Source organism: Lepisosteus platostomus, chromosome 9 (genome assembly GCF_059453375.1).
Source record: "Lepisosteus platostomus isolate fLepPlt1 chromosome 9, fLepPlt1.hap1, whole genome shotgun sequence".
NCBI lineage: Eukaryota > Metazoa > Chordata > Actinopteri > Semionotiformes > Lepisosteidae > Lepisosteus > Lepisosteus platostomus.
This window is the reverse complement of record NC_142619.1, coordinates 38816084-38841423: the sequence shown is the minus strand read 5'-3', so window position 1 is coordinate 38841423 and position 25340 is coordinate 38816084. Positions and strand designations below refer to the sequence as shown.

Here is a 25340-nt window from a genome sequence, read left to right as displayed (position 1 = left end):
GCAAAGCTTCTTAGTGACAGCTGACTGCTTCATTATGGGACTTCCTGAAGTCTTTCGAGCACCTTGCATGAGTGGAATTGCAAGACAACTGCACCCCCATGCCTGAGGGACTGCAGTGCAGACTGTAGTGCTGTGTAGTGCAACATGCCACACTGCGGGAGAGACACACACCAGCCCAGTTAGAGCAACTACAACGCTCAAGGCCTGTCAGTACTGAGCACTGTGGCCACAGAACTGACTCGGAGAGAGAACACACAGCTCAGGCAAAAAGCATCAATAGAATGATGAAGATGAACTAATGTCATTGTGGACTGTAAACAGAATCACTAATCCTAGCAATTTGATAAATAAAGGCATTGGTTACTATACCGTGATCCAGACATTCAGTTTGCCATGTTACTGGCCTTTATTTATTTATTTTTACAACAGACGGTGTAGAAAAGAATAACTGTATACCAGTTGCCTTTGGTGTGCATTTCTACTTAACAGTTTGAATTACACTGCATCATATTATGTTTTTAAAAGCATGGTTGTAGATACTAACTTCTATTTTTTAAGCGATAAAACGGCTTCAATTAATTTAGTCCTACATATACTGTACCTTTTTTAAAAAAATGTGTGTACAGCTCAACATTTCTGTATCTAGAAGTCAGTTATATATTAGCTTATAACCTTTTTATTAACAATATGAGTTATGAGCACTCTGCAAAACAATCAAGGTGTGATAGTCTTGAAAAGAGCACACGTAATACATGTGTGTTATGTACATAAAAAGCAAAAAAAACAAAACAAAACCATAGCCAAAACCATAGCCTAGCAGTAAATTTAAAGTAAACGTAAAAACAAAGAGAGAAAAAAAAGGTCTCCAAGGGAAATCTGAAAACATTGAAAGCTGCAGACTCTAATGAGCAGTGAGTGGCGCAACAAAGCTGTATCACACAGAGCCTGTTCTTCCACAGAGCAAGAAACTCTGAATCAGCAGATCTCAGATTGAAATCTGGACTTCACTCATGAGGAATCCTTAGATAAACTGGAGCTCGCTGATACAATACCCTAACACCGTCTAGACCCAGACTGAAAAGATTCAAAGAGCTCATCAGCCGCAAGACGAGACCGAGCCAATACTGCCCATTTTAGATAGTTTTTGACAAGAAAGGGCTAATCTGAAACAGGTCCACAGTTGCTCAACATTCGGGAGTCCTGGTCTGCTCTGAAGTGTGATAGCAGTAGATAGTTTGGTCTAATCATCGGTACTGTAAAGGCAGCACCAACACAGCTTATCTGGCTTTAAATATATGGACAAAGTTCACACTTACCACATTAAATAAATGCAAAACATCACAATCATGAAAAATAAATAAGAATTATTGTTTATATAGCACTTTTCATCCCAAAGAACCCAAGCACTTACAGCAGGTGACCCACTGAAGCGCAGCAAGTCAGGAGAAGCAATTTCTCGCTTCTCTATGGATCTCACTAATGTAACTCGGGTGAACTCGGTTGGGCACTCTAATCTTTCAAACAGTGTCATGGGGCCTTCAATGACTAAGTACAGATCGGTAGACATCTGTAGGATGTCACCTCCTACAGTAAAACGCCCCCAGAGCAATTGGGAAATTGTGATCCATATGGAAGAGCCCCACCTACTGGTCCACCAACACTACTTTTGTTTTCCTTAGAGGTCTCCCCTACCAGTACAGACTAGGCCCAGCCTTGCTTAGCTTTCGAGATGTTACAAGATCAAAGTACTAAGTGATAATACCCCTGCCAATTATTTTTGTTTAACGTAATATGGCTCCCACCAGTCATCCATTTTCTAACTGTTTCTTCCAATTCAGGGACACAGGGGAGCCCAGACAGTCTCACACAGACACAAACACGCACCAGGGCCAGGTTTCCCAGAAGGCAATCAACCTGCCAGTATGTCTTTGGAGGAAAGTGGAGCATGTGATCATGGAGGCCACAAAGTTCCAGAACTGAACCCAGGGCCCCAGTGCTGTGAGGCAGAAATGTTAACCACTGTGTCACCACGCCACCTTTTACTTCGTTTTTTTAATGATTTCTCATACCCACCCACCATCTCACTGACATTCACTGACCTTGAGGTAGCTGCATTACTCCAGTACTCAGTCCTGAAACAATGTCTCCAAACAGGTACTGTTTCACAGGATACGAGGGCAGCCATGTCAGAATAGGCAGGAAGCTGAAGATAAGGGATTTTGCCTTTCGTGAAGAGCAGCTAGAAAACAGAAAACAGTTCACTTGTTAATTATATCCCCAATACATGCAGCCAGCAAGAAAACCCCCTCACTACTCATCTACAATGGCAAAAACCGACAGCTCTTTGCAGTGAACAGGAAAAAAAACTACACAAGTATTTTCCAATATCTATATACATTACATTATATATTGCAATACACTACAAAATCATAAACTGGGTGTCACAGCAAAGGCCTGCAGTTCTAAATTGACCATCTGGTTCTTACACACAATCAACTTGGCAATAATTCCTGTAAAGGGGGTAATAACAGACAGCATGTAATCTACAGTAATGGAATACCCTGCCCACACCGTGCTACAGTGATAACAGCAATAAGATACAAATGATCATTAATGTAGTACTCCTATGCTGAAAAAAAAATTCAAGGGACAAGTGCCATATCAATAATGCAATCTGATATGAACACAACTGTTACCTGATAATGACTCTTGATAATTTCTAAAACAAAAATCCTCATTCCTGTAATCTACTGTTAACCACTTCAGATCAAATAAATACTTTTTAAGCCCCAGGCATGAGTTTTCAAATCTTACTATTCTCCTGATTTGCACTATTAAACTGCACTTTGCTGCAGAGGAGGGGTGGCTTCACCCTTACATTCCTGTGCAACACTGAGACTGACCCGGCACAATGCTACAGTACAATCTGCCCGCATGCTGTCAGACACCAAGGGTCCATTGCAAATTGTACAAGACCTGCTTACAAAACCCCAAAAAGAAGCACAGAGCAAATAAAACTTCAGAACACAACCAAAGCATGTACACACAAAGGAAGTGGGGTTAAGAAAAACTGCTGAGCACTACTGAAGACACACAGAGCAAACATAGCGGTCCATGTGAAACATAATATTTACAAATCAATTCAGGTAACAATCACATCATACGTCAAGGAACTATTTCTGAATTCCGGGCTTCCAAACTGGATCACATACATTGAAACTTCCCTCATTTAGTAACGAGTTAAGACAAAAGTCAGTTTATTTCAGTTCATAACAGTGGAGGAAAAAAATAATGCTGTGTACCTTTGCATACCGTTAAGGAAACTGATTTTTTTTAAAGATATGACTATTAATAAGTGTTTGGAATGATGGCATAAGCAAATGTTATCAACGGTCAGTGTGTGCAAAGACCATGACTGTACCTCCAGAAAAAAATGTATAAAAAACGGTTCAGACTCCCAATCTCAACTTCATATTTTATTTCTTCCCCTATCAAAAAAAAAAATCACCCTCTATTCCACCACAAACCTTTCAGTTCGCCTGCCAAAAGATGTTTTGTTGTTACAACAGAGCCAGATGAAAGCTCACATTAAACAACCTGCTCCCACAGACCTCAGTTTATTTTTTAAATATCATGACCAATTGTCTTATCAACTCCTTGCACACCAGTAATTACAGAACAATGTCAATATTATACAGCACTACAGTGATACACAAGACCACACACATACAAACATCTCTTACAGATTTAACAACTTCTTAAACCTGTTCATGGAGGTCCACGGCGCAGGCACAGTAGTAGTTCATAATTACCAAGTAGGAGTGGCTCAGAACGTTTTGAAAGATTCACTGATAAGACTTACTGTTGTGTAGGATTAATGCTTCAGCTCAGGTTAAGGGTAAATATCATTGATATGAACACTATTTACATTTCACTATATTTGACTAAAGCAATCTTATTCTGGATGACTAAATTATAGCTACAAAACTAGAAGAAATAGAATGTTCTGCCCTACATGTTAGCTTAAAAGACAGCAAGCAAATGTTTGTTTGTATGCTACCAGCTACAAACCATATTTTATTTCTTTGCTGTATATTTGCAGGAAACTATAACTCAAAATATGTTTCAGATAATTATCATCTGTGTGGTTTCATCCTGTGATTAACCACAGTGGAAACATCATGAAACAACATTTTTTATACCTACCCCACAGCACTTTTATTGTGGAAAACATCTCAGACAAAGTAAAATAGTAAAAGGGACATATTTCTTAGATGACAGTCTCGGTTCCTTGTGGCCTGAAACTGTTACATGAGCACTTTTTACTGGCAATGACAGAGCAAAGGAATCACATCATTCCACATCTGTATCCGGTAACCGGGTGTAAAGAGGCCTTCCCCGTTTCTGCCCTCGGGCGCCAGAGCAAAAAGCACCGGGCTGGAGCGCTTCCAAACCGTGCAAAACACTGAGCCACCAGCCTTTATGGTCCCACAATGCCTTGCAAGTGAGACGTGACACAGCTCGTGCTAGCATCGCTGCCAGAGCTCCGGCCCCCGGGACGTCACAGGGCTGTCCGTCTGTCGCACAGCACGACAAAGACACTCGGGCCGCCTCAGGCCCACGCGGCGCCGACGGAGCTCAGCTGGGGAAATCCCCATCGCACTCTATTATACATGAAGGACTTACCCCGGCTCAGCTCGGCAATGTCAGAACCACTGGGCCTGCCCGTACACCGAACAAGGCCTCGTGATGGATTTCCTACAATTCTGTACTTAAGGAAACACCGGTAGATTATAAGGCTACAAAATTTACAAAATAGCCCTGTCAACATGGACATACAACTGCATTTCATTATTTTTTTGGCCCATTACTGGTAAAAGCATCAACGCGTGGTGCTGAGCTTCCCGTGAGTCAAGATTTAAAATGGAATATTTAGATGCAATACAAGATGAGTCTTCTCTTAAAAAGAGTTTTTTGTACTAATTTGCATCTTATTGTACCACACATATTTTAACCCAATGACATGTTGAGTCAACGCACCAAGCGCGGGCTAGATTTTATTTCCAAGACACCTGAAAACCATTAAAAATTAAAAAAAATCATGCAGTGTATTCCACATTAAGAGAGGAATGAATCTCTCGTCTTTCTAAAGGAAATATTTAAAGAAAAGTATGAAAGCAGAACACACGTCTTATTGAAATTTTCAGGGCCTGACTGTTGCGGGGGGCTTTTCACACTAAGCTTAGTGGAAAATTACAAACTTGAGCTTGGTTGGGCACTACAGAAGAAGTGGTCAAGTGACCAATGTAATAGAATAGAGTATTTATAATAACCTTGATGTTAAAGATCATATTTAGAGAGGACAGCGGGTAAGGGTAAACATCACTGACATGAATACTATTTACATATCAGTGATATTTACCACTGGTAGAAGTCCGTAATTCTTAAGACGTACCAAAACTCTTCCGTTAGCTTTTCCTTTATAGTCTTTGGCTGTTTCTCCTTCCTATGCAGCAGCTGCGTCCCAATGTACTCCTCGTTGTACACCGGGCGCTCCACAAAGTACATTAAAGTGCTAGAAGCATCCTCTTCTTCCGTTACATGTTCCATAACAAGACCGCCCAGTACATTTCAACGACGTCGCCAGCACAACGAGTGGACACCAGGGCTCGCTCTCCCTCCCTGAAGCTCTGTGGAACAAACACACACACACACAAGCACAGGAGAGTGAGACTATATTCCAGTAGGGCCAATGTGACGTGGTGCCATTTTTAATAAACCCATATTTAAGAAATCGAGTTATAGTTCTCAGAAGCCACAGAAAACACCCAGTAACAGAATCATATCATGCAAAGTATATAAATTCCATTGGATGTTATTCACAGGAGTAAGGAATACCACCCTGCAGCCTGGAAAACAGAAAAGGGAATACACAAACTACATTAAGAACACAGATCCTGACTAAACTTCAAGCGGCCTTCCAATTATATGTGGCGGCCCCACTGCTTGATGTGTGCACAGTAGTCAGGGGTTACAATTTGCCTTCCACTGGCAGGTTGAAGTTTTGATTTTGGTCCAGGCCATAAGCTCTTAAATCCCTGCCGAATCTGTGCTAATTCCATCTGATTCTGGTCTGACCTGTGAAGGCCAACGCAGATTTCTTCAGAGATCAAAGGCACTGTCACGAGATAACAGAGCGCTATCCTTAGTAGACGCATCAAGCAGAGCAATTTAGTTTCACCTAGATTACATTAAAAATGCATTCAATCCAAAACGTATCAATATTTGTGCTACTCAAGTCAGACGGTATGGATATGAATGCTTTGACTGCCTAAGACAGATAGAGGAGGCAGAGTGAGAGCTGTGTCTGGAGCCCATTTCTTTCGGGCTCTGCAGCAGGAGGGCAGGGTCCTGGGACAACAGCCTCACTGGCTTCAATGTGATTAAGTCACCAAATGCCTTGTAAATAATATTCCAACTCCACAAAGAAAGAAAAAGGTGCATTTAAATATATCAAGATCACTACAACAACAAGGACAACATTACCCCCACTTTACTGAGCAGCTAACCTAGGCTTTGTCTACGAATGGAGTCATTCTGCTTCAGATATGACAATAACCCCGTTGTATATTGACTAGAGGCCAGCGGGAGTCAGTTCTGCTAGGTCTCACCAGACACTCACAGAAGGATGGGTTCAACTTAACTTACTTCCAGGATCCTTTTACTATATGTATCCACCCAGCAAAGGAGCGCTCTTAGAGAATTTTCATGAATGTTACAAATGTCATTTCTACCACAATTTAAAATAACATAACCCTTAGTTGGAGGTGCTCAGATTGTTGTTCTGATCGTAAATGAACGTACATAACGCTGCTGTGTCATCATACAGATTCATTAAAATGGTGTCCCTGCAAAATAACTGCCAGTTGCTGCAACAGGAGGTGTTAGAGTGCAGGAAGATGTCTAGTGGTTTGTTTGGCGATGCCATTGGAAATGGTCCAACTCCAACGTTCAAGAAGTTCCTCCAGACTTTATACTTTCTCGTGAGGGAGCTCTCAGATAAGTAATCCCCAACTCACAGCGTTTCAAGTTAGACCGTGTCTGCCTGTGTATTGCGGATACTGTGGTCAGTATAGATCTGCGAGATGCCTGCCTTGGTAACACTGTTGCTAAGTAATTCACCTCCATGGCCTCTCCAGTTTACACCACACTGTGCAAGAGGCGCTTTGATTTGTTTTGTTTTTTTTCAGGTAGAGATAAAAGGCGAAAGAAATTGATTTTTGGAATGAAATGGCCATGCCAAGATAGTTTCCACTGCAATTATCACAGCTGCAGGGATCTGACCTTTCTAACCAAAGTGCTTCACAATTGTGTATGCAGAGAGAAGCGTTACATTACGAAATGTTTTGTAACATGCCCCTGGTATGTCATCATAATGCAACAAGAAAAAAAGAACTTTTGAGGATTAAAGTACTTTCTCTCAAAGAAAAATCTCTCAAAAAAAAATCCACAGCATAGTTTTGTTTTTTTTAGTTTAATAATTGGCCATTTATACAGCAGAAAGGATTCAGATGGCATATATTAACATAACCCGTAGCAATACGCAAACGCAAACCTAAGACTTATTCTGTCCAAAATATTACAGTTCTCTAATCAACTTCAATCTCAGATCTTCTGCAGAATCAGATTTTAGAGTATAAGAACGGTTACCAACAGGAGGAGTCAGTTTAAAAAAACAGTAGCTTGTTCAATACCCTTACTACACTTTGGGTAAAAAGGAGACTCAAAGTTACGACAACACTGATTCACTGACTGCTTCATAAGCTGGGTTTTCAGTAAACATTTAGCATTCCACACCACTGCTATACAGAAATATTTCCAGTCGGAAGCCTACTGTAAGACTTCAGTCTGTGGAATTAAAAAGCTCCGTTAGTACTGAACATTTCAAGTCAAAAGAATGGTGGCATGTTCTGTACTGTCTTAACGATGCCAACACTTTCTTGTTAAAACACGCTGGTTTGCAATGCCACTTTCACTAATGTCTTTCAAACAAACGCAGACTTTATGTACGAAAATGCCAGGGTTGTCCTATAATCCAGCGTTTAATTGCTGTTTCTTTCATTTGAAAACATGTTCAGGCTCTCTTTGTTACCACTAAGCGAGAGAACACTATCAGCTGCAGCACAGATTTACACTGGTTATGTGAGAAAGGAGCAGCTTAATGGGCTAAAAAGTCTATGTGAAGATGGATAACACAAGATAATTTCTTAATTTCAGCGCATGTAATGTCTTCTAGATTCATACAGTTTCCAAATACTTTTCTAAAAGAAGCTCTGAAACTTCCACTGGTAGTGTCTACATGATTTCCATACATGCTTGACTGAAGCACTACTCCATGTGCAATTTTATACATTTTATTTGACCAAATTCTCAATTTATACTTTTCTATATATTTCATCAGTCATCAGAGTTTCCCGCTTGTTTTCCTCGCAGATGCCTATACGAACTCCAGCACTTCGAGCTCTTAAAGCAGGAAAGCCCACTTGTGTAAAACAGGATTTGACAAGTGTGAGTTAAAAAGGAACAGGCAGGGGTTACTCTCGTGATGGAGAGCTCAGAGTAAAGGGAGAGAGCACTCTGAGGAACCTCTGCTTCTTCCTTAGCAGTCTGCCCCTCACTGGAACCTCTGGCCTGGGCCACTGTCCAGCTGCGTGCTAGACTGGCTGGATAACGACTGAATACAGAATCCTTCTGGTTTTATTTGCCTTCTGGTGAATGGAAATGGCAAAATTAAGAACTGCAACACCCGCTGCAGGTTTCCACTCAGTGTGCTATCCCTTATTATCTGAATGTCTTTTAAAGATCAGATGCTGTCTGGCACCGCTGTTTTAAAACTACGTACCAATATCACATCTTGGTCAGGGATTTCAACAACTTATTCCCTTCTGCCCCAGGATTAGCCTTATTTAGCTTCCTTTCAAAATTGATGAGCCTTTTCATAATATTGTATCCAGGATGGAAAAGAACTGCAGAGCAACATGGAGCCAAGCAGCACAAAACACCTCCCTAACCCCCACGAACAAGCGTTTCCCATCCTGTCCACAAACTCCAACTGCTCGAATCAGTATTTGCTAACTAATTTCCATAATTATAAACGCCTCTTTTGTTCTCAACAAGAAAAACGTGAACGTATACAGGGTTAGTCAAAATGTTGTCGACAAGTAGAGATGCCAATGATTTGACTAAAGTTTTGTTTTCTCCTCTACAGATGGCGAATGATTATAACTGTTACAAACTTTGATATTTATGCTTTCGTTTGAAACCTTTTTTTGCCACAGTAACCCCTGTAATTAATTTGCAATAAAAACCGTCAAAGTTGTAAAAAGCATTTAGACTAATCCTGTATTTAATGTCCCATGTTACACCTTTTAGAATGACATCCCACTTGTAAATGGAGTAAAATGTATGTAAAGTGTTTTAATTGATTCAAATTCTTGGACTGCATTCCAAATTTTGTCAAATTTGAGATGCTGTAAAATTTTCATGGTACAATATCTGCACTAAATGAGAAGTTTGTATCCTACAGGCTTAGGTTTAAAATAATTCATGAAATTAAACAAGCTTTTCTCCCTGCTGAAAGCATTCAAACTCCAGGCTATAAAACAAATGTTTGGGTTCATTTGCAAGTCATCAGTTGTGCGATTAAATTTTACTGCAGCATATTCAATTTGCCCAGCTGGTACTTATTGGCAAGCGCACGTGTTAAAATGGGGTTTTGAACTGCAATAAGCCTTGCTCAAATGTTCTTCTCAAACACTTTGTCTGATGGTAGTTCTAGCAAAATGTTTCTGGGTGAATTAAAACGGTATAAAAGTACTGTCTGTCAGTCTCAACAATTCCCCGTCTGGCCAGGGGAAATATTACTATAGGACTATAATGACAAATAGACAATACTGCCGACAGATCATCGGAAAGTCGTAGCACTGTGACTAATTTAACCTTGGTTACGTTCTGTTATGCCCAAAGTGGAGAAGCCCAGACCTATTTTGTTTCATCCAAACCGACCACTCTCGAATGCTCTACAAGCAGGAATGTTACAGAACGCCTTACAGAAACGTCATTACAAGAGCTCCTGTTCTGGCAGACACGTAACCCTGAACTTGAAATTTGTGTGCCGGCTTCCTGCTGAACTTTCGCACGGTCCTACCCATAAATTACCCACTAGTAATCTCGTCTGTCCTCCCCACAAGACTACGAACTGAGGGAGGTAGAGCCACCTCCTGCTATTCAACTAGGCTTCTCAATTACTCCAGGAATTCTCTATCTACTTGTAAATCTCGTCTTAAAACGTATTTCTTGAAACTGGCATTCCCCCAGATTTGTATAATACAGACTGCTGTATACTGATGTATGCTGAATGATTTTATTTTTCCTGGTGTTTGTGTGTGTGTGTGTGCGTTGAGACAACTATTTACCAATAGCATTTGAGAAAAAGTTCAGTATTACGCTAATTGACAAATGCGGACTAAACCCCCTCAGCAGGCGCTGGCCTCAGTGCTGCTTTCCTAGAAGAGAATACAGGAAGGCGCCGTGAAGAAAACCGAAAACTGGAAGTTAAGTAGAAACTCCATCTCCGCTGTACTCACGTATGAAGACCCGTACTGATTAGTAAAACCAGAGATATTTCTAATACTTCGATATTAAACGGAAGCAACACATTGAAAAAAATATCGAAAATAAAACAGGACAAAACTAATTTCTCTAGCATGTGGCAGGTTTACGTCCTACAGCATCAACAGAAAACTTGAAGACAATGTATAAATTTGAATATATAGGGAAGCCGCTACAGCTGTCCACTTAGCATGTGTGATCAATGTGAGTGATGCTTGTTGCTGCCAAAAAGCGTGGTTTTCGGTCATTCCCGATAAAAATAAATAAATCTCAAATGGGGAATAGCGTTTTTTCTTACCTTTTTCAACCAGTCAGAAGTTTGGGCTTGATGAGAATCAAATTTTACCGCACAACCGAGTCTCTAGTTACAGTTTAACACTGAAATGTCCTTTTGCAGCTGACAAGTCCTCTCACGGTAAAACTCACTGAGGACAGCCTGCGAATACCGTCATGAGCCCCGAAGAGTCCTGGGAGTTGTATTTCTAGGTCTCTTTCTGCTCCGCCTCCACGACCGAGCACAGGACTACAAGTCCCAACCTTATAGCGCTGACGAACACGATTTGTTTAAGACTTTCAATCCGGTTTTTAATTTCGGTAAAGGAGCATGTTATCGTAATCAAGTGTAATGAGTTAGACAACAGAAGATTCAGCGACTGTGTGTGATATGAATACATAACTATCGCTATATTATGTATACATTAGTATGTATTTGAGACGGTGTGGTATACGATTTATCCCCTGGAAATCTGTATTACCAGCCGAAATGCGCATGCTCGGCTATTTCAGGGAAGCATGTTGTTTTTCTCATCCTCCACATATAAAATGATTTATATGCAACACATAAAGATCAAAGATGCACACAGCTTTTGTGTGCTTTCTTGCGGTTCCCCCATTTCGTTTAAAGATAACTTATGCTTTCATTAATGTGGTTGTGGTACACTATTTTACATACAAATCCCTAGTAAACGCATTGGATACGCCGAGAAACAAACAACGGGCTCAAGTATTCTTACTGTAACATCAGTCTGAGGATGTTACAAGCCTCAAGCAACATTCTTCCCACAACTCATTATTTCACTTCCACAGTGTAGTAAAGTAGCTCAGCTTTATTATATAAGAAGTAAGAATGTGTTCATGATATATTCCAGATTTTAAAATGTTATCGTTGCCTCACTCTAACAGTAATGATTTAGAAAAGCTCAAACTGACAATAAATTCAGGACTCAGGGGAATATTTTATTCTCAATACTGTATTATTTAATTTCTTATTAGTTTAATTTAATCTTTCACTACCCACCTGTCATAGATGAATTATAATTAAAGTTTAATTTGTTAAATACATAAAACATCTTAGTTTACATTTTATTCCACCTTATACAAGAAGGACCCAGTAGAGTATATTGCAGAAATGATCTTATAGTGTCTTTTTGTGTTTCATGTTTCACTCCTTGAAAGGAGGGATCAGAACAGGGACAAGAGATAAGAATGAGTCGTTGATAGGAAGGGTGTGGAACTGTCAGAAGAGCCCCATCTATTCCCTATCTGTTGACCCTGTGAAATGTATGTTTCAAGATACTGCTGTCAGTTAAAGAGATTGAAACTAATAACTTACAGGGTGCATACTAAGGTCTTATTTTAAACAAATACTGTACTCTGCTCTCCTCCCCACTGATAGCTGATGTGTGGTGAGCGTTCTGGCACAATGGCTGCCGTCGCATCATCCAGGTGGATGCTGCACATTGGTGGTGGTGGAGGGGAGTCCCCATTACCTGTAAAGCGCTTTGCGTGGAGTGTCCAGAAAAGCGCTATATAAGTGTAAACAATTATTAATAATTATAATCACAGAAGTTACACAAATGCATGTGAGATTATTGCTTGGCACTAGTAACTAGGTTGTTGTGGGGTCAAATTCAGGATGAAGTACAACTGTTGCAAGTTAAATCACTCTGAGTACTCCAGTAAAATGTTCAGTTGTGTAAAGATGTCCATTGTAAGATTCTTTGGGTAAAATTGTGAACTAAATTAATTAATAATAACAAGGTAATTCACAACTTAATGCAGCAATGTACAGTAGACAGAGTAGTCCCATTCCCACGCCTCCAAATAAAACATGCAGGACATAAAACAAACCTGTTGAGGTCTGGCATGTGAAAATTTCATAGCAAACCATGGCTCTTATCAAGAAAACTCTGAAGACAGCTTTTTTCCACAGTTCGAACACATTATTTAAAGCACTGTTCAGAGCAGTGAATTAGCCCTTTTCGGAAAAAAAAAGAATGACACTGAACTGAAGAAATGCCAGAAAAACTTTCCAAGCAACACTTCAGCATTCAACTCCTGATATATGATAACAAAGTGCCTGCAATGCTCCTTTGTGCTGTGGCTGGATGAACAGAACACAGTTTGTGCTCCGGAGCAATGGAAAGCTACCGGTTGTCCCTGACAACAAGAGCATAAGCAGGGGAGGGAACACAGAGGCCTGTCCGTGGTGCACGACTGAGAGACACAGAGATGGCTGGGATGTCCTCAACTAAGCTTCAGAATTCAGTGACAAAGGAAACCAGATATAATAAGGGGCAGTCCATCAGATCACTTTATTGGCCATATACAATTTCATGTATTAGGAATTTGTCTTTTTGCATACCCAACTTGCTGTCCATGAGGCACACGGGCACACAAGGAGAGAAGCTTGGGGTCAGAGCACAGAGTCAGCCATTTATACGGCGCCCCTGGAGCTTTTGGGGTTAAGGGCCTTGCTCGGGGGCCCAACAGAGTAGGATTCCTCTGCCGGCTGCAGGATACGAACCAGCAACCTTCCAGCCACAGGCACAGATCCTCAGCCACAGAGCCACCGCACTACCCTGTCGTCTTGATATGTCTCTTTTACAAACCAAGCTGAAGCCCTCGAGAAACCAAACAAAATGTGGGTATGTGTTCCAGGAGGAAATCTGAAAATGACTTAATACCAAGTTGTCACCTGTACAGAATGAATTATCAATATGAAGCATAGGTTGAATGAACAGATTTCTAAAGACTACATTGATGTAAGGATTTATTCTCTCAAGATGTTGCCTTTGAGTAACAAGTGTTATTTCTTCTCAGTTAGGAAAACTTTAAATTAAATATAAAAACAAACAAATAACAAGTTTATCATACAGATCTTCTTGCACTCTCTGTCTCAATCTGCTGTCCAACTGTCACTCGCATTAAATCTAATGTTTTTTTAATTTTTTAAATCTATAGGACACCACTTTTCTAACACAAATGAAAGAACACCCCACGAAAGTCACATTTAGAAGAATACAGCTGTAATGCACTGCAATAGACTGCTTGAGCTGACTGTATGCCAGGTTGGAATCCAGTTTTTGGTCACCCTGGTTGAACCATGCTGTGATTTTAAAATGGATGGATAAGACTATAAGAAAAGAATAAAAAAACAAAAACAGCTCATTCAACCTATTTTGCTTGTTTGATAATGAATTGTCCACCTGATTCCTGAATCCAGTCATTTCTTGAAAGATACCAGTGGCTCCGATAGCTGGGATTGAAGAATAGTTCGCTCCTGCTTAAGATCCTAAATACTGTACTTTGCAACTTTGATTTTGGACTCTGAGCACTTGTTGTGGTCCTAGTACCTAAAATACAGTCATGACTTGGGTTTGCTGTGTCAACATCTTGAGGATGTTCTCAAACACTGTAATCACTTACCCTGAAGCTCTCCATCATTCAAGACGAAAGTACTGTATTTCAATTCCAGTATCCAGTCTATGCATCACAGCTGCATTCCATTGAGGCCAGGAATAATTACAGTCATCTTCCTGGCAACTTTTAATTATCAACAGTATATTGTTTGTAACAAGATTACAGTTGAACAGACTGATATTCTGTATCAGTGGCTCCCAGAACTGTCCCCGGAGGAACGCTGTCTGCTGGTTTCCATTCCAGCTGACTTCTTAATTACAGGCTAATTCATGACTAAACTGATCTGCTGCCTTGTTTAGATGTTTATTTTACTTGTTTCTTAGAATGGTCCTGAATGTCAAAAATACCCTGATTTAAGGATACATTTTCCGCCGATTTCAGCGCACAGAACAGTACACAGCCCCTCCTGAATTTGCTTTCAACTATTGTTCACTACACAGCTCTTATTAGTGACATACAGACACAGGTGGGAATAACACTGCATCAGACACTCCCACAATGAGCATTTTTCCTTCTGTAGTGGTTGAATTAGTTACATCTCAGATAACACATCTGAATGAAACTCAGAAATCGGTACAGGGTGGATATCAACAACAAATCCCTTTTGACCTTTTAAATGCAAATTTACAAATTGCCCCAAAGAAAAAGGTAAATCAATTAGCCTGTGATTAAGAACTCCTCTGGAGAAAAAAAACCAACAGAAGAGAGTGTTCTTCCAGGACCAGGTTTGAGAACCAATGGTCCTGGTTCTCATACAATACGATATCTCGTGTAGCTTAACTATTAACCTTTACTACATTTAGATTGTAACTGTATCCAACCATCTTGCTTGCTTCCCTGCACTGTCTCTAAGTACTGACATAAACCCAACCCAACACATAAAAAATCACTTGACAGTGTTAAAATCAAATTAAAGACACTTACAAAGAAAATACCAAAAAAAGCACAAAAGGCCTTCTTTTAGGATAGTGTAAACCCCTAAATCAGGGTTGTCAAACTCATTTTCTTGAAGGCCTGGAATCTTCTGTTCATGGTCACATAGTTCTTCTGATTACTTAATTGACTGGATAAGCTTAGTACTTGCTTAGTACCCAACTGCTCAGATTGAAACCAAAAACCAGGAGACACCAAGGCCTTCTTCAAGTTCAAGACCAGCAGCTGATATGTATAGTGTACTTTATCACTTCCTGCATAATTCATTTTTCACTTTGTCTGCACTGAAATTATTTCACTCTGTGTGCCCCCAATCATGGACTCTGATTTACTATACTCCTGGTGCTGCTCTCACAGTGTTAGATCTTATATAGCAGCCAAAAGAGTGTTATGATAGAGTGTACGATCGTAACATACACTTGACCTTGACCTTTGACTCATCCTATGTGTATTTGAGCCCAGACACACAATACCCTTTAGTTTCTCAGGGTTAATATTAGCATACCGTAGAATTGTAATAAATTGACCAATGACGCCTCCTAGTGAGCATACTGAAAAAGACATAAGTTAGGTGCTTCTCTTTTTGCTCTACGTGATTTTACTACTGTGAACCCAGAAATGCAAAAGATAAGCAAATTTAACGTGTTCCGCGTGAGACACATCTTTTTTGATTGATGATTTATGACATATGATTTATTTTTATGTCTTTTGCACTGCTAGGCCACCGTAAGAAACAGAATCATTGTATTTCCCAAGTACGTACAGTAACATGTACAAGGAATTTGATCTGGTGTGATGGTGCAAAAAACATAGAAATGATTCAATAATACATGTACACTTTACACAAAAACATGCACAGGTCGACAATTATATGCACACTGCATCCCATAGTCGTATGTTCTGGTTAAGCAGGGTGACGGCCATGGGGAAGAAGCTGTTCAGATGCCGCTCGGTTTTGGTTTGATCAATCGGTAGCGTCCAAGGTGTCCTGAATGAGAGAAGTAATTGAGAATCTTTTCTGCTAGCTTCTTTAATCTGTGAGTATACAGGTCTTCAATAGATGGAAAAATGGCAGCCAATGACTCTCTCTGCACAGCGGACAATGCGTTGCAGTTTTCTTCTAGAGTGGACTGACGCGTTGCCGAACCAGTGACTGTCACGGATGTCAGAAGGGACGAACCGTGGAATGGCAGGAGAGCGGAAAAAGACCCTATGCGTAGCGGCGAGACGGGAGTTAGCCCGGGCTCAACTGTTCAGGAACAGCCAGGAAGTTCAGGAACTGCCGTACAGAAACCTATGCCCTCAGGTAGCGGACGTGGGGCGACCTGGTGCTAGGCGGGTTCCAGGACATCCAAACCTCAATGCTAAGCGAGGAGCGGACACTGGAAGTAAATAGGCTACACAACAAGACACACCAGAAAGACATGAATAAGCACAGGGAACTAAGAACAGTAGAGAAGTAGAGCGCCCTCTAGGCGTACTGGGCGTGACAGTGACAGAAGCTGAGAGAATGATCTCTAATGCTCACTACAAACTGAATGACAGTTGACTGGGAAAACATTAAGATTGTTCAGTTGACACAGGAACGCAGGAAATACAGTTTCTGGTGCAATTTCTTTGTGGTGCTGGTAACATTCGCAACCCATTTGAGCGTGTCAGAGATGGTTTTTCTTAGAAACTGGAAAAACTCCACCATGCTCACTGACAGTTTCTAGTGGGATGGATTTTTCCCACAGTCAATGAACATTTCCACTGAGACAAAAAAAAAAACATTTCCCAGATGTGTGTACTACTCTTTCAAAGAATAGATTTCAAACATTACAATCCAGGAAATTTCCACAATTTCAAAAATGTAAAGCGACTCCCGGAGGTGATGGTCCATTATCAATCTATTGTTTTAGCAGGTGGTCGTTAAGGCTGGAGTCGCACAACAAAGTCCCTCCAAACCTCCCGGGTGTGACCACTTGCTGTCGCTATGATCTGTCCTGGCTCTGAAACCGCGATAGTCCAGTTTTCCGCAGGAGCCCAAAGGAGCGGGTGTTTCTTCCTCGGTCCCTGTACAGCGCCCACGGTCCCTTCCTGCGATCCTTCGCCGTAGAGAAGCCCCTGAGGCAGGGATCCGCTCCTCCAGCTCCCTCGCCCTCTGTTCTGTACTGGGACTGTTGAGCTGAAGGCTGCTGTTGACACACCGCACTGCCAGACGACCCGGTTCTCTTCTGTGCCTGATCTCTACCCCACCAGGGGTCAGTCGTTGGTGTAAAGGGAGTACAGCAATGGGGAGAGAACACAGCCTTGAGGTGCCCCTATGTTCACAGATAAGCAGTCTGACAAGTAAGAGGAGGGTGGAGAGCGGAACAATAAAATGAGAGGAGGCGTTCTGGGTCGATGGTGTTAAACGCAGAGCTATATGTCTGACATGTTCCTGGACATAACAGATGTTGCAGGATGTAATGGAGATGAATATCAACAGCATCTGGCTCTGTATGCAAATTGTAAGGAGTCAAGATAGGAATATTGTCTTAACCATGATTTAAAATATGTAATCATAAGTTCTGTAGTCAAAAGAACATCGGGCCTGTACATCACAAATAATGTCTGACATTTGCCATTGTTGGACATAGCCAGATACTTTAATTGAATCCGCTTTTTCCAATGAAAGCCTGTGTGGAGAAATGAGACCCTCACTTCCTGATGGGATTTAATATGAATTAAATATGAATTTGCCTCTGTAATCAGCACTCCGCTCTTGTTGAAGATGTCCCAGATGCAGCCGAAGTGCTGTCATTTCTACGTCCAGGAGGTTTTCAAGTAACAGCAGACAAAGCCAGGGGAGTAAGAATACGTATTCAAGAGGTTCAAAGGTTTCACAGAGGCGGCTCTGTCCGCTAACAAGGGAGTTATTGTTTCGCTGTGCCCCCTCGGTGTCAGCCCACCGCGCCCAGGGGAGTTCGCTGAGGGGGGCCAGGTGACACAGGCTCAGGAGTTTCACCTCACCGAGAGAGACGGCCGTTGGAGAGACACAACAGCTTCTAGGACTGACACACCTGCACGAATTTGCCGCGACTCCGAACAGATTGAACACTTTCTTGTTTTTAAAGTGACTCGGAAAAGAGCCTGAATCATTTTTTATACCATATAACTCTCGAACATTTTTTTACGTGAATTAGACATGTTTATTTTCAGCTTCACGTTCTTTTTAGTAATTGTCTCAGTCCTGCCTTTTTCTTGTCCCTTTGCTACTGCTACTTTTCGTTTCTTTGCGCTTCGCTGTGTCTTTGGTGCGCCAGTCTGTGCTGCAGCAATACTCTTAAAGCTGACCTAAAATGCGGTTTATGTGAGCATGTGGGAAAATGTTGTAAGAACCTTGCGGCTGCTTAAAAAGTGCTTAGAGCCAGTGTTAATTGACTAAGAAATTAACAAATGAATTGTTCTCTCTCAGTCTCTAGCATCTCCTTTGAAAGTCTATCTGGTCTCTGAGGAGTGTGCAAATGGGTTCTTGGATATATTACAGTCTTGCAGAAAAAGCGTCTCGTCTTCTCAGCTTTTTGTAAAAACAGTAGTGCCTCACCACGCAGCATTTCCGGTACAGTAGAAACAAAGTTAACACCAGTCCACCGATCCACATACAGTATGTGAAGACAGCCACGTTGCAGCGTGGGGGCTCTTTAGAAGGATGAAATATGCACAATTCTGTTATTTTATACGCTTTGTCTCTTTTGTTCCCTCATTTTCATGCTAAATGTTTCTTTTACATTAACATTGTGTAGCAGACTCAAGCCGAGCTGTTGCCAGACAAGCCAAGGTTCATTGTGGAGCTAAATACAGGCTTTTAGACTGAATAAAATTCATTTTTTTATTTAATTCATCAGTCAGAACCTTAGACCTTTCAGTGCTCCAACAACTGACTGGAAGATCCATCAGATAACGTCACAGCTTGAAACACGGGTAACATAAGCGAATATAATAGTCTGTTGCAATCCAGACTCTTTTTGAAAAAAGAAACATTGGTTTTAATGTAAATTTATAAACAATTTGAATAGGTTCAAGATTTATCATTAAAATTATTCAGTTTCTTTAAATACAAACCTTTAAAATTTAATCTTGAGCGTGATCGTAAATGCTCGGATTTCGATTGCGATTTTTTTAAATCAAACACTGTACACTGAACTCCGTATCTTCTTCTATCCCATCACAGAACAGGCTCAGATTCAGAATCGCTGACTGTTCAGGAAAAGGGAAAATGCGCGACACAAAGTATTCAGTCGTGATAACCGGTGGTGTAAAATCGCTCTAGTTGACTTGCAGACACTCCCACCTCTAAACAGGTGTTCCCTTCTGGAGAGCGCCGGAAGAGAGACTCGGACGGGATTGGCCACCGTGCTTTCGCTCTCTTGCATTGGCCTCAAGGCGTGTGCTTTCGGAATCAAAGCCGAAACATTTTTTTTTACCAAGTTGCTTGTGAAGGTTGACTCAATAAGGAAGCGTGGAGCATGTGAAGATCATTTCAGATTTTTTTTTCCTCCCGTGAATCTCGATTGTTGTATACGCTTGTATTATTAAGCAGAAATGTACGTCTGTCAGGGAAAGTAAGGGCACATCAACCGAGTAACTGAGGCACGAATTGTACCTTGAACTGCAGGCAGTGGAAGGAAAGGTTGGACTCTACTGGTGCTTGAAGTACTGTACCGGTATAAAACATGGGAAGGAGACGCATAGATACCTACAAAGAAGATTTTACTTTTGTCAGCCGGATAGTTAAATATCTGCTTTTTATTTTTAACATGATCTTTTGGGTAAGTTTCTTTTTGTTACTTGTTTGTCTAGAATACACACATTTAAAGGGAAAGCCCCCAGACTGTTATTGTTTGATCTCGTCTCGTCAAACCACTGTTGCATTTTCTGTGTTGGAGGGCCAGCAGAATCTCAGGGATTTCCAAAAAGTCACGCGAATGCCATAAGTAAAATAACTAAAGTTCAGGGTTTTTCGGGCTATTTACCGACATGATGATTAGTACCAATATCGAGAGACCGTTCGCCTGATGAGCATATGAACAATCGCTATTTCTGTTTCTAACTGTATCATTTCGGGCATAGTAGAACATGTAGACGTGCGACAACGTTATCTTTTTTCTTTTTCGTCGTTGGTTATTGCAAAAAAAATAGGTCATTATATATAGCGTGAAAAATTAGTTCACTCAACCAAGTGTTTGTATTACTGTGTTATGAAGTACGGGATTGTTTCAGTGCACCGTAAAACGATGCATCTTTTGATTTTTTATTTACTAGTAGGGCATATTATTCAGTGAAGCTATTAAATGCCTGTTAAATTACTAACCGTAATCGTCTGTACATACTTCAAGTGTAGGACGTTATTTAGGCAACTTAGTTTGAAGCACTCCAGATAAAGGTCATTTTGAGTTTAAACAAATTAATAGGGAATAAGGAACAACTTCCAAATAATGATTAACCGAGTGGTTATAGCAAAGCAACCGGCTGTGAAATCGTGAACACTGAGCAACAAGTTCGTGAACTCCAACTTTCTACAAAAGTAGGGAGTAGAGCTAAACGTGTTTTTTATTGTGAACATATTAAACGACATTTTAAAAAGGAAAGTTAATTATGATACCACAGCAGATTTGGTACCTTATCTTTTGGTATTTAAAATGGTGATGAGTTGAAAACATTGTATGGTATTAGTCTAAGTGAAGGCCTGATTCACGCTGAACAGTGTGCAAAGTTAAATTAGCAAATTATCTCAGCTAGTTTGGAGATTTGAAAGGGGCATAACCGTGTACGTTTATACCTGTGTTTATTGCCTGTGTAACATCTTACAGGGTTGCGTCGGGGTCTTAAGTTTATCGGTTGTGAACATCCGTCGCTGCCCTCAAATGTGTTATCCGAACATTTGCCTTTAGTTTTTGTTGTATGTTTTCCACAGAAGGGATCGGGACATTTTTTATCTCCCAAATCAATTTCTTAAAAGGCAATAAGCGGTCAGATTTGAGCTGAAAAGTATGATATTTATTGCAAACGTCAGTAACAGTTATAAATTACTACATATCAAATGTAAATGGCAGATTTTATTAAAGGGTGTCCTGAAAAATGTGTTTTCAGGTAGTTATTCGAATCTGATGAAGTTTGTGTTGTCGCTGTCAACAAATTATTAGGAACATTGAAGCCAGTGAAAAGCAACACTTCCAATATTAATTTACTACAAAAATAATGTATTTTTGTTTTGTTACTTCATCGGCTGTGTTTTATATGCTAAACATCTTGCCCAACTCTTTTTAAAGCTCGCTGTTGCTTAGCAGCCTAGGTTTAGTTTATTCACACGAAGAGCTAGCGCTGCGCTTTGTGGATAGCCGCCTAAAGAGGGTTTCTGTTGATCTACTCTGTAATGGGGAAGAAAAGCTTTTATAAATTGTGCCACGCTGAAATATCAAGTTCTGATGTATTCGTTACCACAATTACGCACCATTCTTAGTTGTGCACTATTTGACCCTTGAAGGGTTTAGTCTGGTTTGAAGAAGAAAGACTTGATTTTCCAAAATCATACAGAAATTGCCTTGTCTTGACTTGAATACTGAAGTAGAAGTGATGAACTCGAGAATGATACAGTGGATCCACAGTCCCATAAAACGTGAAGGCATTTGATCTTGTCTTCTGTGCAATTTAAAGGCACAGTAGCATTTAATGGAAGCTAAACACTGGCAATTTGTCTTTTCAGCAGAACTAGAAAGACTTAATTGAATCTTTAATTGAACAAAGAAATTGCAAGTGTTTTTCTCTGCTCAAAACTTGGAGGTTAATTGCGTTTCTTAAGTCTCCAGCACACTTAGGAACTGAAAACCAGTTCAAATTAAGCTCATTATGAGGTCATGAAGCATTCAGTATTGTAATTCAGAACTCAGCTAGAGCAAATGCCAGCAGGTAAATCTTGATTTGAGCTTTTGTTTTTAAATGTGAAATAGATTGAAACTGCATAGACAGGTATATTGTTCAGGGCTAGATGGTCCTTCGTGTTTACTGCTGCAATTCCCTGGGAATAAGCCGGTGTTGGATCCGAGCTCCCTAGGATATGTATGTTGCAGTACTACCTACGATGTATCAACTGAAATTTACTTTCCTTGCTCTATCTGAAATGGCTCCAGAGGAAAGCTGAAAAGGAACAAATAAAGGTTAATTCCACACTGGAAAGTAGAAAGAAGAATTTCATCCTTTGAACCGTATTCAGGATTGCGGGAGAAAGAGGAAGGTAGCAGGGATATAAAGCAAAAAAGAACTAAAGACAGCAGCTGAAAGGACACTGCATTCTTGTCTGCTCCGTCTTGTGTCCTCCTGTGCTTTATATCCCTGCTACCTTCCTCTCTCTCTCCCTTCAAAAGCCAAAACATTTTCTTTTTCTACTTTCCCTGCTATTGTGCTCCTCCCTCATGGGGATTCATTTATCCTGACAGAGCATGGTGGGTATGTCTGAGGAAACAAGTGGATACCCCCCCCCCCCCCACATTAAAGTGATTGAAGGGGATTCAAATGAACATTCTGCTCAAGCTGTCTGGAAGCAGGGATATAACTGGTTCTGACATAGTTCTGAAACCCAGAAGCAGAGAAGGGGTTAATTTCACAGGGCTGCCTGTGATACTGTGCTGACACTGAAGAAATTCTTGTCTATCCCAAGAGTCAGTCTGTCCTGGACAGCACAGGTGCAGAGCGTCTCTCTACTGAGCCAGTCCTCCTTCTAGATGGGAACATGCATCAAGCGTTCCTGTAATGAAGCCTTTTCTGCATCCCATCCGGCCTCCGTAATGTTCATATGGAGCTTGAATCCTGAGTGCCTGGGAAGGGGGAAAGGAAACAGTGGCAGCAGGAAGTGCGGCAGCTGACAGGGTCAAATAGAGGTGCTGTGCAATCGTGATAACAGCCGTCTAAGTCTTGCCGGAAAGTCTTTTGGGTGGAAACGTGGATGGGAATACCATTAGTGGTAGAAGGAAGTGTTTTTGTTTTATTCTGCTTTTCACAGAGTTAAAATAATAAAATCTGGTTGACAGTTTCACTAAAGAAATGAGAGTTTGTATTCATTAAGCATCTAACTCTTCTGCCTGCTAGGGTCATATATTGGACCCCATATATTCATCATATATTCATTGGTTGGACTGTGTAGGGGTTAGCATTGCTGCCTCGCAGTGCTGGGTACCTGGGTTCAGTTCCAGACCTGGTTTCCCATCTGCGTGGAGTTTGTATGGTCTCTCTGTGTTCATGTGGGTTTCCTCTGGGTGCAGAGGAAAGACCTGCTGGTTAATGGGCTTCTGGGAAAATTGGCCCTGGTGTGAGGTTGTGTATGTCTGTGGTTATGTCTGTATGTGCCCTGTGATGGACTGGTATCCCATCCAGGATGTATCCTGCCTTGCACCCATTGCTTGTGGGGTTAGGCTCATTGATTTAGAGTTCTTGTTAATGTAAAACACAGGGAATAATCTGGGGAAATTAGACAAATAATACCGAAGTCTATAAAAGGTTATGTGGTAACTATAAGATAAACCTCTGAAAAGACTGCAATTAATGCTACATCTACAGAAAGCATTGGCCATTCTTCATTGGCCACCTAGCAAAAGATTATTGCACAGAATATTTCTTAATATTGCTAGTTTGGATTTCTTGAGGTTTGTCTAGTTAAATACTTCTCAATTTCAGTCATATAAAAGGCCCCTGCTTGTTAAAATGAATGGTTGCTTTGATATGCAATGCTTTAGATCTTGCCTGTGGGCACATTATTTGCAGTGAAAGGTTTTTTCCTCTCATCATAGTCATGTACAGACAAGTGGTGTTCAAACACCAACAGCTCATTGTCAGCACTTGCAGGCATCACCTCTATGAGTGAGGCGTGTAGAGAGGGGTTAACGTGGTAAGTGCATTCCAGTTGGTTTCTATGACAACATTCTGCTGTCTGACATGTCAGCTGTTTTCAAGGGAGTGCCCACAGTAAAAAAAAAAATGAAGCAGAGGTTTTCTATAAAGCATAATTGTGGGGGGTTCCTATATCTTCAACTGCTGTTGTGAAATACATTTTAAATGTGGAGGAAAAGTGTGAAAAGTCCCAAGATGTCCAAATAACCATCCTTTATGTCAACACGCTGAATTTGATACCGGTAGCGAGAGAACGCTGAAAGGCAAATAATCAGTGCTGGGTCTTCCTTCAAAGTTTCTGATCCCATATCCTGTAGAAATGTAGATCTGAAGGGATCTATAACTGTAAGAAAACTGGTTCAAAAGGGAAAACACCTTGGGTCCAGTGCTTCCATATCTGAACAGAAAAACTAAAGGGTTTACTTGCTGATGCAGAACCTAGAGTATGACGTAGTGGCTTTCATTTAGTGCTTTTCATCCCAGGGTGCTTTGGGAGGAACCACTTCACTCACCACTGAAGTGCAGCAGTGAACTGGGTGACATGTGGGAGCCATTATATGCTAGGAGCCCCGCTACACAGCAGTGAGAAACTGATTCACAAGCTGAATGAAGTGGTAACCTTGGGAAATTCTGTTGCTCTTTTGACCTTCCTGCACTATTTACAGTACTATGTAAATAGTACAGAAGAAATAACACTGTTGTATTGAGTTACAAAAGCATTAAAGCGTATGATCTCTAAGGAGCTTTAGGGATGTTGTATTTATTTTTATTCTTACTGTTGAATTGTCACCTTTTGTTGCACTCGGGTGCCTGATTATATAAAAACAAAAACAACACACAATGTGGATATCAAGCTAGGGAATGTGACCTCAATCCACTTCACTTTCTGAAAACAATTTGGTTAATCAAAGAAAGGATTAGGGATAGATATAGGCTTGCAAAGTGCTTGTGTGCGTGTGAGTCTGGGAGAAACTCACTCTATCCCATTCTTGCAGAAAATCAGATCTCTCTAGTTTTTGTGTCCTCTTAAATGTAAATCTTTCAGAAGTTTGAAACACGTGAATTAAAGGCACTTTCTTTGTGTGTCATCTGCATGCACGGCTAAAAGCTATTTAATTCTCCTTAAAAAG

At 40.8% G+C, this 25340-nt stretch overlaps 2 protein-coding genes across 6 annotated transcripts in view; one reads left to right on the top strand and one right to left on the bottom strand.

Annotated features, from left to right (window-relative positions):
* slc26a5 (solute carrier family 26 member 5) overlaps positions 1-11130 on the bottom strand; it is a 28743-nt gene extending 17613 nt beyond the window's left edge. Inside the window, exons 1-3 of one of the 2 annotated variants that reach the window (XM_088644949.1) lie at positions 10970-11130; positions 5456-5690; positions 2100-2239 (exon numbers count right to left, since the gene is read on the bottom strand). In XM_088644949.1, the coding sequence (XP_088501075.1) occupies positions 2100-2239; positions 5456-5610 (295 nt within the window). In that variant the 5' untranslated portion in view covers positions 5611-5690; positions 10970-11130. Of the gene's footprint in view, positions 1-2099; positions 2240-4206; positions 4350-5455; positions 5691-10969 lie in introns of those variants that run through there. The other variant, XM_088644950.1, reaches the window with a different exon arrangement.
* Positions 1-25340, top strand: part of tspan33a (tetraspanin 33a) — a 43946-nt gene that overhangs the window by 1328 nt on the left and 17278 nt on the right. The window contains exon 1 of one of the 4 annotated variants that reach the window (XM_088644967.1): positions 19636-20099. The exons of 1 other annotated variant lie outside the window; for it this stretch is intronic. Coding sequence is in view for 1 of the 3 variants with exons in the window: in XM_088644964.1 (XP_088501090.1) it covers positions 20004-20099 (96 nt within the window). In the remaining 2 variants the exon portion in view is untranslated. Of the gene's footprint in view, positions 1-19635; positions 20100-25340 lie in introns of those variants that run through there. 2 more of the 4 variants (XM_088644966.1, XM_088644964.1) reach the window with 2 other exon arrangements.